The sequence below is a fragment of the Saimiri boliviensis genome, chromosome 2, assembly GCF_048565385.1.
Source record: "Saimiri boliviensis isolate mSaiBol1 chromosome 2, mSaiBol1.pri, whole genome shotgun sequence".
Lineage (NCBI taxonomy): Eukaryota > Metazoa > Chordata > Mammalia > Primates > Cebidae > Saimiri > Saimiri boliviensis.
The window spans coordinates 152,792,167-152,811,171 of NC_133450.1; the positions used below are offsets into that span (position 1 = coordinate 152,792,167).

A 19,005-nucleotide genomic window follows, 5' to 3' on the forward strand; every position below is an offset into this window, starting at 1 on the left:
TCAGGAAGGTCCCTGCAGCTCCCTCACACTGCCCCAGGCCAGAGAGCCCAGCTCCCTGTCAGTGGAGGAGAGACTGAGGTTAGGTCATAGGATTCTTCTCACAGGAAAGGAACCAGGTTATACTCTAGGGTTTCTGTGGTTGTGTGTTTATGTTGGACAGCGGAAGTGGGAGGTTGCAAAGGAACCAGCATGTTTGTCACTGCCCCACCTTTCACATAGTTTTATAATTATTCATTCATGTATCAGCCTTCTCATTTGACTGAAAGCTTCTTAGACACAGGAATTATTTTTTATCCATCTTTGTGATCTCGGTATGACATATTGTAAATGCTCATTAAATCTTAAGTGATTGACTGATTGATTGATTAAATGAATGTTCTTACATTTTGTTACTGTCACCTTAATACAAAAGCTGAAAGCAAAGGCTTTCAAACGTGTCCATAAATAGGAAGAGTGTCTCGGTTCAGTTTGCAAAAGTACATGTAAAGAGGGAGTAATTATGCATATAGAGATGCTAGTCCTTTGCAACGCTAACTTGTCTCCAGAGGAATTATAAATCTACTTGCTAAAGGAGAAAACTCTCAACATACATATGCATAACACTAATTGCAAAGGGGTTTGAATCTGAGCAATATCTGACATGAGAACAATGAAAATCTGAGCTGAATTCTATCTAGCTTCTGGTTACTTGACAAGAAACACACTTTTCTTTGCAGATTTCAAAGATGTTTAAAATGTTTAGTTAAGACTCCAGGTGGCAGAATACATTAATTTTAAATTTTATAATCATTAATGTAGTTCACAACCATGCTATTGTATTTTCTGTTGTAAATCTAGTCCAAACGAGAAGCGAAAGATACCTTTCCTATTAGATTTTTATAATCATCTGCTGTCTAAACTTTAACAGAAAATTACCCTTGAGAGTCAGCTATATTCCCTAACATATTAGAAGCACAAAACTGATAGAATCAAAGACTGCAAACAGACATTTGACAATCCTCTTTGAAGATTCCATGGGCAAATAATTTATAGGCCAAGGCAGTGTTATTCAGTGGCATAGCCCTCCAACTGACAAATGAAGACTTTTAGGTGTCTTTGCAGAATCATAAAGAAAATTTTATGTTCTTGGGAAAAATTGTGACATTTCAGACTTATGAAGAAAGACTTCGTTTTTCAATGTGTCACATGCTGTATGTGATCCGTGCATCCATAACCACGAAACCATGAAATTTGAAACTTAACTGCACTCAAAAGGAAACCATTTTACAGAGACAGATAAGTGAAGTCATCTTTCACTCAGCTTATATTGAGTGGCATGTAAATAAGATCTATCATTATTATGAATTTTCTTCATAGAAAATCTTCAAAAACAGGAGGACCTATGGAGAATATTGAAAGGAAACAAAAGGAATATAACAGTTGGAAGCTTTGTGTATCATAACAGTTTAAATGTTACATAAATGTTGTCAGTCTGATTAACTGCCAAACACACTGAAAACAGCTGAAGGGACACGTATAAAATAGGGCAACATTACAATTGATAATCCCACCTGGGATACTTTTAGAGGGAAATAAAATGCTAAGTACACCAAGAGTGGTAAAAAATGGAACTGTCATGATCAAACCGGGATGAGAACATTCTGTCACCTTATGTTTAGATAACTGGATCTCTATTACGTTCAAACCCTAGGACACTTCTGAGTTTTGTTGATCCTCTCCTCCAAAACAACTTGCAATAGCTGGCTGAAGACACTGGGTGGTGGAACAGTAGGACTAAAGAGGGAGTTCTTAAGGGGCACTGTACATTATAAGTACTGTAGTCCGAAAACACCTTGGTGGTATATCTGGCATGGAGTAACATGGAGATCAGCTCGCCTCCTCCAAAACAAAATGCAAAGAAACACTCGAATACTTGTGTAAGCTCCTATTCCAATAGTCTTAATATTACTGGCTTTAATCACTTGAATTAATCATTCCAGAATAACATCAAAAGATTGTATTATGTCACCTTAAGATATATTTTAAATCACACTTAGTAATTCCATGAGCTCTGCATATTGAGTAAATAATACAAGGTCTTTTGCTTTCAGAACAATTTGTTTCATTTACATTAGAAAACAAATAAGTTTTTCTTCAGGAATAGAATCTAAAATTAAAACGGACTTCCGTAATGAACATAACTACACAAATGTACATTGTCCCCTTTCCTTCTAGAAATCATTCAAAAACAGTGAAGGAAATCAAACAATTAAAAGCAAATAAAGTTTTGGCAAAATCACCGGTTATCATTCCCAGATTATAACATGTACAAGGGCTACTAGAAGCACCCAGAGTCCAGCTGAGGCCAAGTAGAAGTGCTAAGAAGATATCAACAAGATTGCCCAGATGTGGGACCTCTCAGAGTGCAAACCAAGTTACACTTCCTGCAGCTGCACAAACTCTTTCACCAGAAACAATGAAAAATGTTAGATTAAATATCATATATATATTATATATAATATATATAAAATATTATATACATATAAAATATACATGCCAGGCATGGTAGCTCAAGCCTGTAATCCCGGCACTTTGGGAGACCAAGGCAGGTGGATTGCTTGAGGTCAAGAGTTCAAGACCAGCCTAGACAACATGGCGAAACCCCATCTCTACTAAAATATAAAAAGTTGCACGCCTGTAAATCCCAGCTACTAGGGAGGCTTGAAATCAGAAGCAGGGGTTGCAGTGAACCAAGATCACGCCACTGAACTCTAACCTGGGCAATGAAGTGAGACTCCATCTCAAAAAAATGTGTGTGTGTGTGTGTGTGTGTGTGTGTGTGTGTGTGTGTGTGTGTGTCTGTGGAGAGAGAGAGAAAGAGAGAGAGAGAGAGAGAGAGAGAATGGCATGTAAATAAGAATATTTATGCTTTTAAATATACATACTTTTAATGTATTGGACATTAATGGAGAATTTTTTGGGTGAAAGCTAGAGCCAGCAAAGTAACTAGAACTTCAGAACACCAAACCTACTCCCTTAAGATGTTTACCAATGTTATACATGGGTAATGGCTTTAGGTCCAGAGGCTCAATAACTTTAGGGCTACAGGGAGCTCCAGAGCCCATCCTAGGAAGGGGGTTTTACAAAAAAGTCTTCTAGCTGTAATAGACATTGTGTTCACAAATACAATTTATCCTTCTTTCCTGGGAATACAGGAGGTGAAAATTCTCAGCACTTGCAGTTAGTTAGGCCATTTGACTAGTTCCCGCCAATAAAATGAATATACACAGAAATGATATGTGTCATTTCTGGGCTAAGGCAGTGAAAGCTTTTATACAATGTTCAACTCTTTCTTTTCCTTCTAGAGCAATAAATGACTTTTCAGATGATGGAGCCTCAGTCAAGCTGATTCTCTAAGTGTCTGTGTGGAAGAGTGCCCACCTTCCACCAAAAACCTACAACAGACATTGTATAAACAGAGAACCAACCTTCATGTAATACTCACTAGAATCTGCGTGGGAGGGGGAGGCACTGTTTGTTATCACAAATTAAGCTTAGCTTAATCTCACATAGAAATCAGTATTAAAAGTGGGCTATGGGTGGTGCTATCACAAAAATTATATATATATATATATACACACATATATATATGTACATTATATATATATACACATGTCATTGGCTAAAAGCCAGACAGAAGAAAATAGGAAACTAGAAAGGCCAAACACTTTATAGCTAGATTATGTGAGAAGTCAAATCATGTACCTTCTGAGATTGAAAAAGAAATTGGAAAACTGTTAGTATTGTGTGTGAATTGCTATTGGCTGTGTTTTCCAAGGTATTTAAAAAAGAGAATTAGATGAAATCAGGAAATAATTGACTGGATTTCAAGAAGAAATTCAACAGAAATGAGTGATTCCAAAATTTGGGGCCTTGAAATGTTAAAAGAACCAACAACTTTTAGATCCCAAACAGTAAGAGAGAAAACTGACAAAGACTCTTTTGAGACAAAGGTCCCTTAAAACTCTGCTTTGCAGCCACGTTCATCCTATTGTTAGGCCCTCCTAGCAAATTAAGATACATTAGAGCTGTCAAAAGATAAAATTTCAACAAATTTAAAGATTGACTTGGCTTTTATTCATGATTCTAGTATCTGGCAACAACTCATTCTGGAAAACAGAATGAGCTAAGCAGAGGAGGTTGGCTTTATAGGCAGAAAAAGAGAACAAAAAGTGGATTGGATATTTCAAAAGTTTCTTTCCTTAGAGGTTTAAAACAAAGGGGACTTCCTTATTAGGATGACTAAGACAGACTGCAGTCTCCTGGTTTTTTTGAAAACTGGCCTGTTTCAAAATTCACTTTGATTATGTGGCACTTAGCACAAGTGACTCCATTCTGGCTTGGTCTGGTCTGCTGGGGCCGAACACAGAAAGCTGGTTCAAAACAATGGCCTCCCATAAACTTGGTATAACAGAGCAAATATGTAATTAAGGAAATGGCCAAATAGAAAATCCCAAGGTTTCTGATTTCTGTGACAACAACAGTTTCAAAGTGAAATTCAAGGTGTTCTAAAGAGAAAAAGTAAGAAATACAGTAAGTCTAAGAAGTTTATCTGGTTTATCTAGAAAGAATTGAGGGTGAGATTGCCAGCATTTGGAACGAACTGAATTCAAATAAATAAAAAAGTATTGTTGTTGAGAACTGTACTTCCGAATAAGCCAGGAGTCTACATTTGTAAATCCTTTGACTGTTCAATATTTAAAATATCCTTTGGCTCCCAAACATCTGGGAACAGAAAATGAACCAATTGAGCCGAACTCTAGAGATGCATGTAGTCCAATACTCACTGCAGGCATAGAATAATGGAAAAGCAAAGATCACACCAGGGCAGAGCCAAGACCACAGATAACAATAGCAAAGAGAACTACTCCCTGAAAGCAGAATCAGGGTTTCACCAAAGAGCATTCTTGACACCAGTGTAGAGTTTCCTGAAAATGTCTGCTTACTGCAGACAAATGACAGCTCTGTCACTGCCATTCTTCTTCTTTCTGAGTAGGTGTGCCTATTATACTTATCCTGTTCCTGTCCCAGCACTATGTAGTCGACTCTTGAACATAGTTTGAACTGCGCAGGTCCACTTACACCAGGATTTTTTTCAATGAAAGTTACACTAGGTGTGACTGCTTCTCCTGCCTCCCCCTCCACTTCTTCCACCTCTTTCTTGCTGCCTCATCTGCCACCTGAGACAAGAGACCAACTTCTCCTCTTTCTCCTCCTCTTCAGCTACACAACCTACTCAACGTGAAGACCTTTATAACGATCCATTTCCACTTAAGGCATGAATATATTTTCTCTTCCTTATGATTTTTTAGCAATGTTTTATTTTCTCTAGCTTACTTTACTGTGAGAATACAGGATATAATACACATAACATAAAAAATGTGTGTTAATTGTTGATACTGTTGACAAGGCTTCTAGTTGACAGTGGGCTATTAGCAGTGAAGTTTTGTGGGAGTCAAAAGTTATATGCAGATTTTCAACTGCACATTGGGCCAGCACTCCAACTCCTATGTTGTTCAAGAATGAACTGCATATCGAGTATATCAAATAGGGAGGATAAATAATGTGGATTTTTTTCCACAGGTTTTTGAACCAAGAAGGACCACTGCTAGTCTTGGCAGAGAAACTATGGCATAATATGCGCAGATCCTGGATTTTGACCTATGACTAGATGAAATTTTGGTTATTTTCCTTCGGTGAACATAGACTGCAGGTGGAAAGAAGTGAAAACAATATTTATGACCTGCCTAAAGAATACAACTTCTAGTGTACATGGGACTTTTATAAAAATTAAGATAAAATATTTTAATATATTTGAAAAAAATAAATGATAGTTCCTGACCATCATGCAATAAAACTAGAAATTAACAACATTTTTTTAAAGATCCTTCTATGATCTGGATACATTTAAATACTTAATCAAACAACACTTGAGTCAAAAGATCAATGCAAAGTAAATTGCCGAATTTCTTAAAGGTATAGACAAATTAAAACACTACTTATAAGAATCCATAGGATATAGCTAAAGCAGTACCCAGGGAAAAATCACTAAACATGAAAGAAGAAAAGCAAATAAATAAAACATGTAATGCAAAAGCATAATAAAAGAACAAGCAAACCAAAAGAAATAAGAAAAGCAGAATAGTTAAAGATAAAAGCACAATTAAGTGAATTAGAAAACAGAAAAGAGAGCCAAGAAACAAATGAGGAAGGTAACAAAATAGACTCCTAACACACCAAGAAAACAAAATAGAGGGATATGATACCCATAAAATGGAATATTATTACGAAATAAAAAGAAATGAAGTATTGATAAAAGCTACAACACAGACGAACGTTGAAAACATTATGTAAGTCACCAAGGACCATATGTTGTATAATTCCATTTATGTGAAATCCCCAGAATAGGCAAACCCATACGGAGAGAAAATCAATTAGTGGTTGTCTGTGGCTCGAGGGTTAAGGGCTAGGAGAGGTCTGGGGTAAGGGATAAAGGGAGTGGGATTTATTTTGCGGGGGTAATAAAAATGTTCTAAAATTGACTGTGGTGATTGGATGTACAACTTGGTAAATACTAAAAGCCATTGAATCAAATATACTTTTAAAGGGCAATTTATACAGCATGTGAATTATATCTTAAAAGTTGTTAAAAATAGGATATAACCATCAAAATAGAAGAAAAACACCTTAATCATTAGAGACTATTTTCTATAACCTATGCAAATATATACAGAAATCCAGATGACTTACATGACTTTCTAAGAAAAACTATTTTCTGACACTGCCCCCAGCAGAAACAAAAAGTCTAAACAGACTATTTCTAAAGAGAAAATTGAGTAAATTATTACAGAGCTAAGAGTTATGCCCCAAAACATTACTAGTGGGGGGAAAATTCTTATTTGTGCCTGAAAATCCAGCAGGATATTTGGTGTGCCTTGACCTGCTCATTTGTCAGAACGACATGGGCAAGAGCTGAGACAAGGCGCAAGACTTAGCACATTACATTCGCCACACTGACTTTGACATATGTGGAAACCAACCAGTAGTAATTCCAAATTACTTATGTTTATTATAGGATTGTTTTACACACAAAGGAAAATTCAGATTTAAAAACCATGCAGTCTTTCCAGACTAAATTTTTCTATGACATAAAACTAATTACTTGTTAGAGGTCTGGGTGGGAGATCACAATATCTTAACCTCTGAGAGATGACCTGCCATGGCCCAGTAGCCTTATGGGTATGCATCCCTACAAGGAGAGCAGGTGGCACTGATTTTTGAAGGCTCAGAGTTCTTATACAATACTGAGTAGGGAATTCCCTTTCTGTGACTGGATCTATTAGGAGTGTGGCTGTTCACACTCTTGCTACAAATGGCCATATGCAAACTAGCTAACCTTAATGTATTGATGCTAGATACATGCCAGTTCTGCTGTTCTCGCCTATCTAGCTGTTATTATAGTTTATGGATATGTAAATTAGGCTTCATATAGATAGATGGATAAATGCTGTTGAGATGCTACGGCCACCTCTATGATTAAGAGTCACAATTCTTACAATCACACATTCTGCATCACGAGATATCAGTCATTATGCAACAAAATATGCCCACATGTATTTCCAAAGACTCTTCGGCAAAGGGTAGTACTGTCCTCATTTGGAAACTAATGTACTATGCTTCAGTTTTCCTTGGGGATCCTAGGGACTAGGTGAACCTCCTCTGGAAAGCTTCCCTGGTCCAACAGGCCTAAGTTAAATGCTCCTCTTGGATGCTGCCTGAGCACCCTGCTTACCGCTAATCATAGCACATATCACAGTACATTGTAATTGCTGATGTAACCCTCCGCACTTCCAGCCCTACAGTAATCTCTAACATCCTAAATACAGGGAGAATGTCTTAGTCATTGTCAAATTTCCGACACAGCAAAGTGCCTGCAATAGAGCAATGGATTCATAAATACACTTTTAATGCAAGTCATTAAAAAAAAAAGCGCTCTTCATCTAGGAAGAAGATAGTGAATAAAAGCCTAGTGCTTTTTAAAAAAAGCTTATTTAATGCTTCTGGATCCTTGCTGAGAAATTCAGAGTTTTTCCACGTTTCAAAAATTGTGACAAGTTATTTATTCCCATATTTTAATTTCAAAATAGTTTTTTCTATAACTTTCTAAATTATTTGCAATGAAATTAACTTTGCAATAAATAAATAGTATTATATTAATTCTTCCATTTAATTGAAACTGGAACAATGTGATTGGTGATGTAGTAGCTTAACAAAGAAACATATTAGAATATTTCTGCCAATTAATTGTCTTCATTAATGCGTCACAACTTAGTTAAATAAAAACAAAGAAAATATATGGTGTGACTAAAGACAATTAAAACATAACTGTATTTCAAATGAAATCAAGGAAACAGCAATAAAGGTTAGTGTCGCAGTAAAAAGGTTGGGTGCAATGGCACACATCTGCAATCCCAGCACTTTGGGAAGCCAAGGTGGGAGGATCACTTGAGGCCAGGAGTTCAAGACCAGCCTGGGAATTATAGTAAGATCCTCATCTCTATCAAAGAAAAAAAAAACTTTTTAAAAATTAGTCAGGCATGGTGGTGCATACCTATAGTCCCAGCTGCTTAAGAGACTGAGGCAGGAGAATCACTTGAGTCCAGATGTTTGAAGTTATCAAGAGCTATGATTGAGCCACAGCACTCCAGCCTGGGTGACAAAGCGAGACCCTGCCTCTAACAAAATAAAATCAAATAAGAGTATTCAAATTTATTCATAACTTTTGCAAAGAACTGCAAAGATATATTTTGTCTAATCTCTACACAAGATTTCTGTTTTCTGCCCATTACATCTAAGATCAATTTTTAAAAATTGCATTGGGTAGGTACAAGTGGGCTGGGGAGGGAGTTTAAAGTCAAAATAGCATCAATTATTGTATATTAATTATTGTATATTATACAATTGTATTGTAAATTATTGTATATTAATGGGTTATGTTCTAGGCTTTTGCTGTGAAACTGGATGTTTGGAATTTGGTATTCCTTCTCCACCATAGTACCTCTCTCTAAGACTGCCAGCCCAGCACACCTTCCTTCTCCTGGGTACGTTCTCCATGTTTGTGGCTCTTGGAGAGCTGCCATGTTTCCATTTTGCCCTCGCCCAGTCAGATGACTCCAAACAGGTACTTGGCCCAGGGAAAGACATATGGCCTGTAATTTGTTGAGCAAGAACTGAAAATACCTTAAAGCCAACCTTTCTTTGTGGGATGAAGATATAAGTTATATATTCCAGAACTGCAGCAGCCATGTTTCCCACACTTCCACAATAAGATGAAGCAAACCCACAAAGAGGAGAGAAGAGAAACACAGTGAGACCTGGTAGCATTTTCATCCCTTGTTCCCGTTGTTCTTAAGGCCCAGCTTACCCCTGCCCTTCTGACCTGGTAATCAACCATCCAGGATTATTCTGAGTTAATTCATTCTGTTTGTTAGGCTGGGGCAAGCTGACCATCGGGCACTTGCAACCAAAAGAGTTCTGACCAGTACATACAGAAAATGGTGCCAATGGGGATAGGTTCCCAGAGAAACTCAGAGAAGTTTATCTAACAAACAAAGTTTATCTAACAAACTCGAACAAGTTTTGTTCAAGTGCCACAAAACCCCGATGCCCAAATTTGGGGTTCTCAATGTGAATCTCTCCTTATCAAAATGTCACTAAGCCCCACATTCTTCTAACTTCCTCCCCCAACCACAACACTCTTACCTAGAAAGAGATAATCAGTGAGGTAAAAGAAAGCAAGCTTAGTGAAAAAATACTTTAGACTATCTATGAGGGGAAAAACTACAATAGCATTACAACAAAGAGGAGACTCTAATGGCTCCCACAGCCCAGTTAGTAGATGGTCATAAGGGTAGGGGATTGGCTTGAGGCAGAGGTACTTCTGTACAGCAAGGATCTTTTCTAATCCAAGTTTGCCCGCATGGTGAAATGCCTCTTCTATATACTTTGCCTTACCAGGGCTCATCTTGCATGTAGAATGATTTTATTTTTGTAAATGCCAGTTAAGTTGAGAAAACTTTCACACAAAGGTCATGGCACAATCATTCTATAAGTATTTGTTTTCAGAAAAAGAATTTGATTAGAATTTCATAAAAGAAAATAGCATTGAAAGAAAAATGTAGTCATGGCAAAAGAAGGCAGTCTCCTGGATTTTGTCTTGAAAAATAGAAAATATAGTGCTTTCCCCAAAAAACTACTATATCCAAAAGCATTTGTAGGTAATGTGCATATGTTGAGGAATGAGAATGTAGGACTACATTAAAAATAACCGTGGCGTAGGATCCACCATTGTAGAACACAGATGAGAATGAAAGTGTGGTTAAACCAAATGAATGTGAATAACATCATCCTTTCTACCCAACACAAACTAGCAATTAAAAAGATATTTTTAAAAGACTTGTAATAAACCATGAAGAGTGACTCAGACACTGAAAGAAGTGAAGTATTGTATCTAAATTCTGATCCTTTAGAGAATGTTTACTTCCAGGGAAAAGCTGTAGAAAGTGATATCAAAAATTTTAAGTAATTTTACTTATTCTTATTGTGAAAATACATTTTTGTTATGGAAAATGTAGAAGTAGCAAAGAGAAAAAAGAAAATGACAAATAATCCATAAAACCACCATCCAGTAATAAATATCTTGCTACATGGTAAATATCTTTTCAGTGCATACAGAATCATTTATTTTATTTTATTTTACTCAAACAGGGATTGTCACCCAGCTCTGTCACCCAGACAGAAGTGCAGTGGCTCAATCTCAGCTCACTGCAACCTCTGCCTCCCAGACTCCAGTGATCCTCACACCTCAGCGTCTCAAGTAGCTTAGACCACAGGGGTGTGCCACTACACCTGGCTAATTTTCTTTTTTTTTTTCAGTACAGATTGGCTTTCACCATTGTTGTCCAGGCTGGTTTTGAGCACCTGGGCTCAAGCAATCCTCTTACGTTAGCTTCCCAAAGTGTTGGGATTACAGGCATGAGCCACTGTGACTGGCCTAGACACATATTTAACCAAAGAGAATTCCAGTACATGCTGCTTTTTTATACTTAATGAGATTACATTTTCAAATATTAATCTCTGTACTTCTCTTTACCGAGCCCCTCTTTAAAATAACTTTTGCTCTTATAAATCAGAGACACCCACATTTGCTTTGGGACAAATTAGGACTGTTTCACCAGAAATCTGAAGAAAAATGGAGTATTGTTGATTAACTTCTGACTGACAAAATGAAATGTTTCAGTTCTGAGTGAGATATTTTCTTGAAAGTCAGGCATTGTTGAAAAACAAAAGGCCTTTTAAATTCTTTAAGCTTTTATTAACAACAAGACCTAGAAGCTCCCAAATATACCACAGGGAGGATGACTTTGTAATTCATCTTCTGAAGAACACTTTAGAAACTAAACGAAGGGCTTTTGATAAGTCTCAGGCTAATGGGAGTAAACCATCCTGGGCAAACCATGGCATGCATTCGTCCTCTCTCCAGAGCACTGAGAGGGAAGATGAGTTGAGTGTCACTGGGCTAGCTGCAAGTCACCACGTTGAGGGTTGAGATGTCCCACCACTGTGGCTGCAGCGTGACCAGCCTAAGTTGGAAGCTATGGGAGGACAAACCTGACAGGTATCTGCAGTCCCCTGCAAGAGCCCAAGTGGGACCAAAGCTGGAGGCAGAGATACCAGGTCCTCAACAAACCAATAGGATCAGCCACAAATACAGCAGCAGCAGGGACAGCAGTCAGACCAGGATGAGGCACGCAAGGACAAGGACCTACAATAGATTTGGAGGCCTCACTCCTCCACCCCCACCAAAACGTCACATAACCTCAGCCCTTCTTACACATACAGATGGTAGTGGGGGAAGGAGAAGGTGGAGGAGGAAGGACTCAAAGAATGGGAACTATTCTGAATGAGACTATTTTAACCTAAAACAAGCTGTTTAACTCAACGAGACAGAGATAAGCTTTAATCAGCATAGTTGAATTTTTCTCTAGTAACCAACAGCTGAAAAGTTTGAGGATTGGTTTTAGAAAATAAATTTTATATATGCATCTGAGTTATGTGCATATTTCTAATTCTGCTACCCACTAGAGAGTGAATATATTTCCATGTTTTTAGTCTACTATTACATCATCTTAAATGCCTGCATGATATTATAATTTGGATTTTTTTAAGTATGAGTTGAGAAATAAAAATATCTATTTAAAGTGTAAATATCATTTGTCTCTACATTAACTCAAAACCTCATTAGTACCTGTCAGTTCTTGATGGTATGGCACACACTGCAAGTAGGAACAGCACAAACTTAGCTTCCATTTAAAAATTCTTTACTATTTTAACAAAAGCATATGTTATACCCTTCCAATGTCATTTCTACAGAGGTGTCCAAACATACTTCCATATTATGCTATTGCATCAAGAGCTTGGCTGTGAAAATCAGCCCTGGTTTTAGTGGGGATTTTGTACTATACTATAGTTTTTTACCTCAAGGCCTCATTAAAATATAAGGCCCCAGCCTGCAGTGCCTTTTCGGTTTGTCTTCATTCTTTCTGCCTGCTCATTTGCTCATTTATTTGAGAAAAATTAATTGAGCACCTACTGCATTCTTATCCCTTGTCCTGAGGCTCACCCTTCTTTCCCCCTTCTGACTATATCTCCAAAAAGCCCCTTTGAAGCCTCTTCTCTCCTTTGTCAAATTTTATGCTGTTTGTATGGAAACCACAGAATCAAACTTTTAAAATTGTGTACAGGTTAAGAGTTAATAAGCTAAAGATTGAAGACCTGAATCTATGTTAAAGGCAGAAAGATGAAGGCTTCATACAAAAGAAGTCCTTGTGGATTTCAGCAAAAGGACAGGCTGAAGCATGTGGTTACCAAGGGGCCTCATTACTTTTTTCTTTGTTTTTTATCCTAGTTCTCGAATGTGTGTTAGAGATGTAGAAAGATGGGATTGCCGGCTGGCAAAGATCTTGGTCTCCAGTGACAGGAGGGACTCTAAATGCTTCCAAGTTAGTACTGGAGAAAATCACTGATTAAATAGAGGAAGGATGACACAGCAAATTAGAAAATCCAGATAGTCTCTTTTCTATTTAAGTACACCCATGATACCCTGGTGCATTGGAACTGAGTGCTCCTGTGAATGTGAAGTACCTTAAATACATATAAACTTCCTGTTCATACAGTGCAGTAGGATGAAGTCTGAAGAGCTTAATGGAAAGATTCCCCCCTTTAATTCTAATTCTAATTTATTGCCCCAGCCCAAATGATTTTGTGTGAAGTCTTTAAAACTACAAAATTCCCTACCCCACAATTATCACCATATTTCTTCCCTTTTTTCTGTTTCTCCTTCTGGTTTCTTCCTATAGGGGACAGGAAGTGAAACTCCCAGGCTCTTTAATTTGGGGCTGAATCGGGAAAGAAAAGTAATTAAAATCACAAATACATAAAATTAACCTGAGTCCTTAAAACTAAATGTCACCATGGAGACCAGAGCAGGAACTGTCTCCATGGAGATTTCAATGAATTTGTTTTGCTTTAAATTATTATCACTTGTTACCAGATGTCAATTTGGTCAAGTAAAAGATGAATATGAATGAATGAATATAAGAATTAGCCTCACATGAGAGAATTTGTTAAGGATAAGTCTAAATTATTGTGGTTCTCAGTATTTCATAATTCCAGTGAGTGGAAGATATCCTAACAGAAAATATTTCCCCTTAGTTTAGTTCTAATGGAATCACCTGATGATATGGCTCCATAAATGCTACAGGAATGAGTTGGGTAAGATAATTCCTAGAAAAGACATCTGTCACTCAGAAGCATCAAGGTGTGATGAGGGTGATACGGCTCCATCAACCACTTCAGTTGCAAGGAAGAGGTGGCTCTTTGGCAATGTTTTATCCCAGCAACGGACCAAAGATATCCCTTAACAACGATTTTGGATATAGTACTTTATAATCTCTATTATACACAACTGTTTTTAATATGAGTAATGAGGTCAAACAGATCTGACTGTATCACATGCCAGATAATGAGAAACACAGGGAAAAAAATCTAAATGTTTGAACTGTTTAATCAGAGGAAAGTCAAAATTCCTCCCAGTTACAGATTTTATTTTGAACCTATATGTACAGTCACTTAGCTGACTGAAAACTCAGTTGAGAAGCCATGCAAATGGTATTTATAGATAATAGGTGTTCATCAATTAAATAAGAAATCACTAATAAAAGATATTAAAATTTAATAAACATTTAATGTCATAAATCAATAGAAAGCTAACAATTATAACCAAAATGCATAAAAATAAGACATTGTTCATTTAGAATTTTACACAACCTGAATTTTATTCAGCTTTGTAGGACAGACAGATCTTGGTGACTGCTTGGATACGGAAGACCAAGTATGCCAACAATACAGTCAGCACAGAAAATGCTAGTGCTTCTCACATTGGACAGTCAATTCTTGCTATCTTTATGTTCTATACCTTGAATGCTCAATTAGCAAATACAGACATACAAGGTTAGGTTCCTGTGAGCCTCTGGTCACAATATTTTTGTCAATCAATCAAGACATAACCTTGTATTATGTGTGTTTCAGTTTAAAAACACCTTAATGTAATGTATATTGTTGATTCATTAACATTGAACTCACTGCCAACCACACTGTAATTTGAATTTGAATGAAGCTTTCTAACACATGCATTTCCTCTGTAAGGCATGTCACAGTCTTCTTGTGCTTAGCATGATGCTTAGGGACCATTTTACCATATTGCTAAAAGCACAAAATGCAAAAAAAAAAAAAGGGGGGTAGCATTAAGTACATCATGAAAAGGATACTTGTTTACAGTATGAGAGCTGAAACAAAAAGGCAGAGCATTGCTTTGTTTGACCTCAGTTGGGAACATGCACATTGGGCAACTCTTTTTTTTTCTTTGCCTTTTTTGCTGCTCTGAGAATGTGTACAGATGACCACAAAAGTGCATTAAGTATTAATGTTGACTTAAAAATAAATTGTAGCAAGTAGGTGAATTTACAAACAGAATCCAGAAATAATAAGGATTAACTGTGTTTGTCAACTATTGAAAAAGAGTTCTATTTCCTGTGAGGCTGTTCTTTACTATTCCACTGCATTTGCCTATTCTTTTTTGTCCACCTGTGGAGTATCTATCCTTTGTTCAAAACCCTGCTCAGGAACTGCCCTCCCCACTACACAGTTACCTTTACTTTTTATGATCATTTCTTTTTTGCATAAATCAGATTATACTGAATTTATTGATATTATTCTCCTTTACTGCCCTATGGAGTTCCTTGAGGTCAATGGCCATGTCCCAATATGTATAACTTCTACTGTGCTTAATATGTGACAGGTCATATGTTAAAGGGTGTTTCACATATCATACCTTATTTAATTTTACAATAATCCTATCATCCCCCTTTTATAGTTGCAGAAACAAGTCCAGAGCAGTCAAGTCACTTGCCACAACACAGAGCAACAGAGTTAGCATTCAAACCTAGAGCCCGAGTTTTAACCATCATGCTATGCTAAATCAATAGTGTTAGCCAGCCGGGCGCGGTGGCTCAAGCCTGTAAACCCAGCACTTTGGGAGGCCGAGGCGGGTGGATCACGAGGTCGACAGATCGAGATCATCCTGGTCAACATGGTGAAACCCCGTCTCTACTAAAAATACAAACAATTAGCTGGGCATGGTGACGTGTGCCTGTAATCCCAGCTACTCAGGAGACTGAGGCAGGAGAATTGCCTGAATCCAGGAGGCAGAGGTTGCGGTGAGCCGAGATTGCGCCATTGCACTCCAGCCTGGGTAACAAGAGCAAAAACTCCGTCTCAAAAAAAAAAAATTAAAAAAAAATAGTGTTAGCCACTGATACTGTTTGGCTATGTGTCCTCACCCAAATCTCATCTTGATTTGTGATCCCCACTTAGGGAGGGACCTGTAGTCCCCATGTGTCAAGGGAGGAAGGTGACTGGATCATGGGGGCAGATTTACTCATGCTGTTCTCATGATAGTGAGTCAGCTCTCATGAGATTGGACAGTTTTATCAGTGTTTGGAAGTTCCTCCTTCACCCTTCTCTCTCCTGCTGCCCTGTGAATAAGGTGCTTGCTTTCCCTTTGCCTTCCACCATGATTGTAAGTATCCTGAGGCCTCCCCAGCCCTGCTGAATTGTAAGTCAATTAAACCTCTTTCCTTTATAAATTACCCAGTCTCAGGTATTTCTTTATAGCAGTGTGAAAACAGACTTATACAGCTACCCTATATTATTTACAGCTTACAGTTTTCCAGGAATGATGCTAAATGCTTTATAAAAATTATCTCATTGAATCTATTTTTCTATTTCTGTGTTCCCAACATGTAGCAAAGTGCATGACACACAAATGTATGTTGTGTTGAATTTAAGTCTTCCTATTCCCCAGTCGTCCTTCTAAAACCAATGCATGAGATTCATCTATATTTTCAGCAGTGGCTGGAATGTCTTACAGTGTTCCATTACCCTTCTCTCTTCACTAGTTTCCTCACCTCCTTCTCATTTATAATCTTCTGTGGTTTTGCCATTGAGGTCTATAACTCTCACAATGCACTTTTCAAAGCAATAGTGGTGCAGCAGAGAGCAGAGGCATCGTCCCTTTGCAAAAGGTCTTTCTCTTTTAACAGTAACTTCTAGTGGTGATTTATATTATGACTGAAATCCCTGTGGGGTAACGGAATCACAGAAGAGCTAAGTGTTTTGCTTGAGAGCTGAGGGAAGCCCTACATGAAGCTAAAAGAGGATTTTCTGTTTTCCAGTGTAGCTTTGGATTCCAAATCTGTATAACCTCTCATACCAAGTTCAAAGGAGGAAGAGAGACAGTTTTGGGGTTGAGAAGTAAAAGCAGAAAAGTAAACTTGTTGGAAAGCAGGAAATAGGCTTTAGAAAGTTTGCAAGACAGAAACTGCAGGTGTTCCATATATTACATGAATGAATGGGATGAAGTAGGGCTTAGCCTTAGGGCTTGAGTAAAAATCATTCATTTTCTTTCAAAAGCAAAAATATAAAGTAGACAAGATTTGTGACTTCTTTTAATTTCGTTTTTTTCTTCCCAATTCTCCCAAATATTCCAACTACTCCAAATGTAATTATTGTCGATGGTAGAGCCAGGAAAGTTAATTCAAGGGAAAGAATTTGAAAAGTTCTAAAAGTTTACACTTTTCTTCCAATTATACATCACAGTGTTGCTATTGGTCACTGTGATATTTAATTTCAAAAAATCTCCTTTCTTAAAGAGAAAGTGAATTCCCAGGCCAAGGTCTAAAGCACAAGAAGTAAACCAAATGCTTCCTGTAGCCAAGCAAGAACTTAGATGAGGGAAGTTCCTAAAGACAGAGCAACACCCATCTTACGGTATAGCTAGTGCTCAGCTCTGACACATTCACAGTTCCCAGAAGAAATAAAATCCTCTCTGTCCAGGACTTTCAAATTTTCGAAGATGTAACTCTGGATTTATATGTGAATCTCCTAGTTTTAAATGTGGTTGACTAATTAAAATGGAAAAAAAAAATTAAACAGAGCTCATGCCAAACAATGTCTGTTAGCCTTAACCAGTGGGAGATGGCAGTTTGCAGTCTCTGACTAGAAGGGTCCTTGAATGTGGCCTAGGAAATATGAGGAACCTCGTTCAAATGATTCCATGTACCCACTTCCCCCAGGAAATGGCAGCCCTGGAGACTGGTCCTCTAAACAGGCATCTCCCTCCTGCTGTGCTCCTGGCCTCCAATCCCTTTTATGAGTAAGTGCCCGTCTCAGAAATGTGATTTCCAGGCCCCTGAGAGCATCCCCTTTGCAATCCCTATTTATACACACCTGCTCTGTGTGAATGAGCTAAAACCTCAAGCCACAGGTGATTTGGCTGCTGCACCGCCCAGTGTGTGCTAGGGAGCTGCCCCTGGAAGGCTCTCCTATTTCCTCCTGCCTGCTCCAACTCTCTCTCCCACTCTCTCCATCTCTCCTTCAAAAATATTTATTTTCCTTTTCTTTCCTTTCTCTCTTTTCCTCCTTCCAACTCCTCTCTCGTCTTATCTTTTTATTTCTCACCTTTCTTCTCTTTTCCTTCTACCTTTCTCCCCAACTTTTTTCGGTTTCCTCTCTCGTCTGCACTCCTGTTCCCTCTCTATGACTCTTCTTTCCTTTCTTGTTCCATACTCTCCCCTGTTTTTCCTCCCCCCAGTACCCGGGAACTTGGGGGAATCTCGCTCACCAGGAATACACCAACACCGGCTTCGAGTATTTCTTGTGATGAGAGCGGAGGGTCAGGGAGCCTTTGCGCTCCACCAAGTCCAGGGGTCCGATCTCTAACCCGTGTTGCCTGCTGTCGCACCAGTCCTGGAAGGATCTGTCAAGACTCTCCATGGCAGCCCTCGAGGTACAGACCTCTGAAGAGTTCTCTGTGTACCTGTCCTGCCCGACACAACCGCAAGTACCAAGATTTGGCGTCTCTTATCTCCTAAGTAACCTGCGGCGGGGCCAATGAGGAGGCGGATCCCTCCAACGTGACGGCCCAACGTTTCCTAGACGCAGTCGTTACTGATAAGAAACTACGTTTCCCAGAATGCAAAGAGGGTAGTGACCGGGCTACACAGACGATGAAAGGGGGTACTGCATCCTGGGATCTGCAGTTTAGCCTGTCCACCCGCCAAATCGCGAGTAGCTGGGCGCAGTCATGGGGGAGCAGTGGGTCAGTTAAGGACCAAGAGAATAGCAAATTCCCTGAGTCCCGAGTGGGTCTGGGCTGTCTTTACAGAAGTTTTTTTGTTTTGGTTTGGTTTGGTTTGGTTTTGGTTTTTTTTTTGTTTTTGAGACGGAGTCTTGCTCTGTCTCCAGGCTGCAGTGTAGTAGTATGATCTCGGCTCACTGCAACCTCCG

General features: G+C 38.4%; 1 protein-coding gene across 4 annotated transcripts in view; it reads right to left on the bottom strand.

The window, feature by feature from the left end:
- Window positions 1-18,645, bottom strand: part of CFAP95 (cilia and flagella associated protein 95) — a 96,242-nt gene extending 77,597 nt beyond the window's left edge. For all 4 annotated transcript variants that reach the window (XM_074394702.1, XM_039461426.2, XM_003935633.3 and 1 more), the window contains exon 1: window positions 18,341-18,645. In XM_074394702.1, coding sequence (XP_074250803.1) covers window positions 18,341-18,492 — 152 coding nt within the window. In that variant the 5' untranslated portion in view covers window positions 18,493-18,645. The remainder of the gene's footprint in view (window positions 1-18,340) is intronic.
- Between the last annotated feature and the right edge of the window lie 360 nt (window positions 18,646-19,005).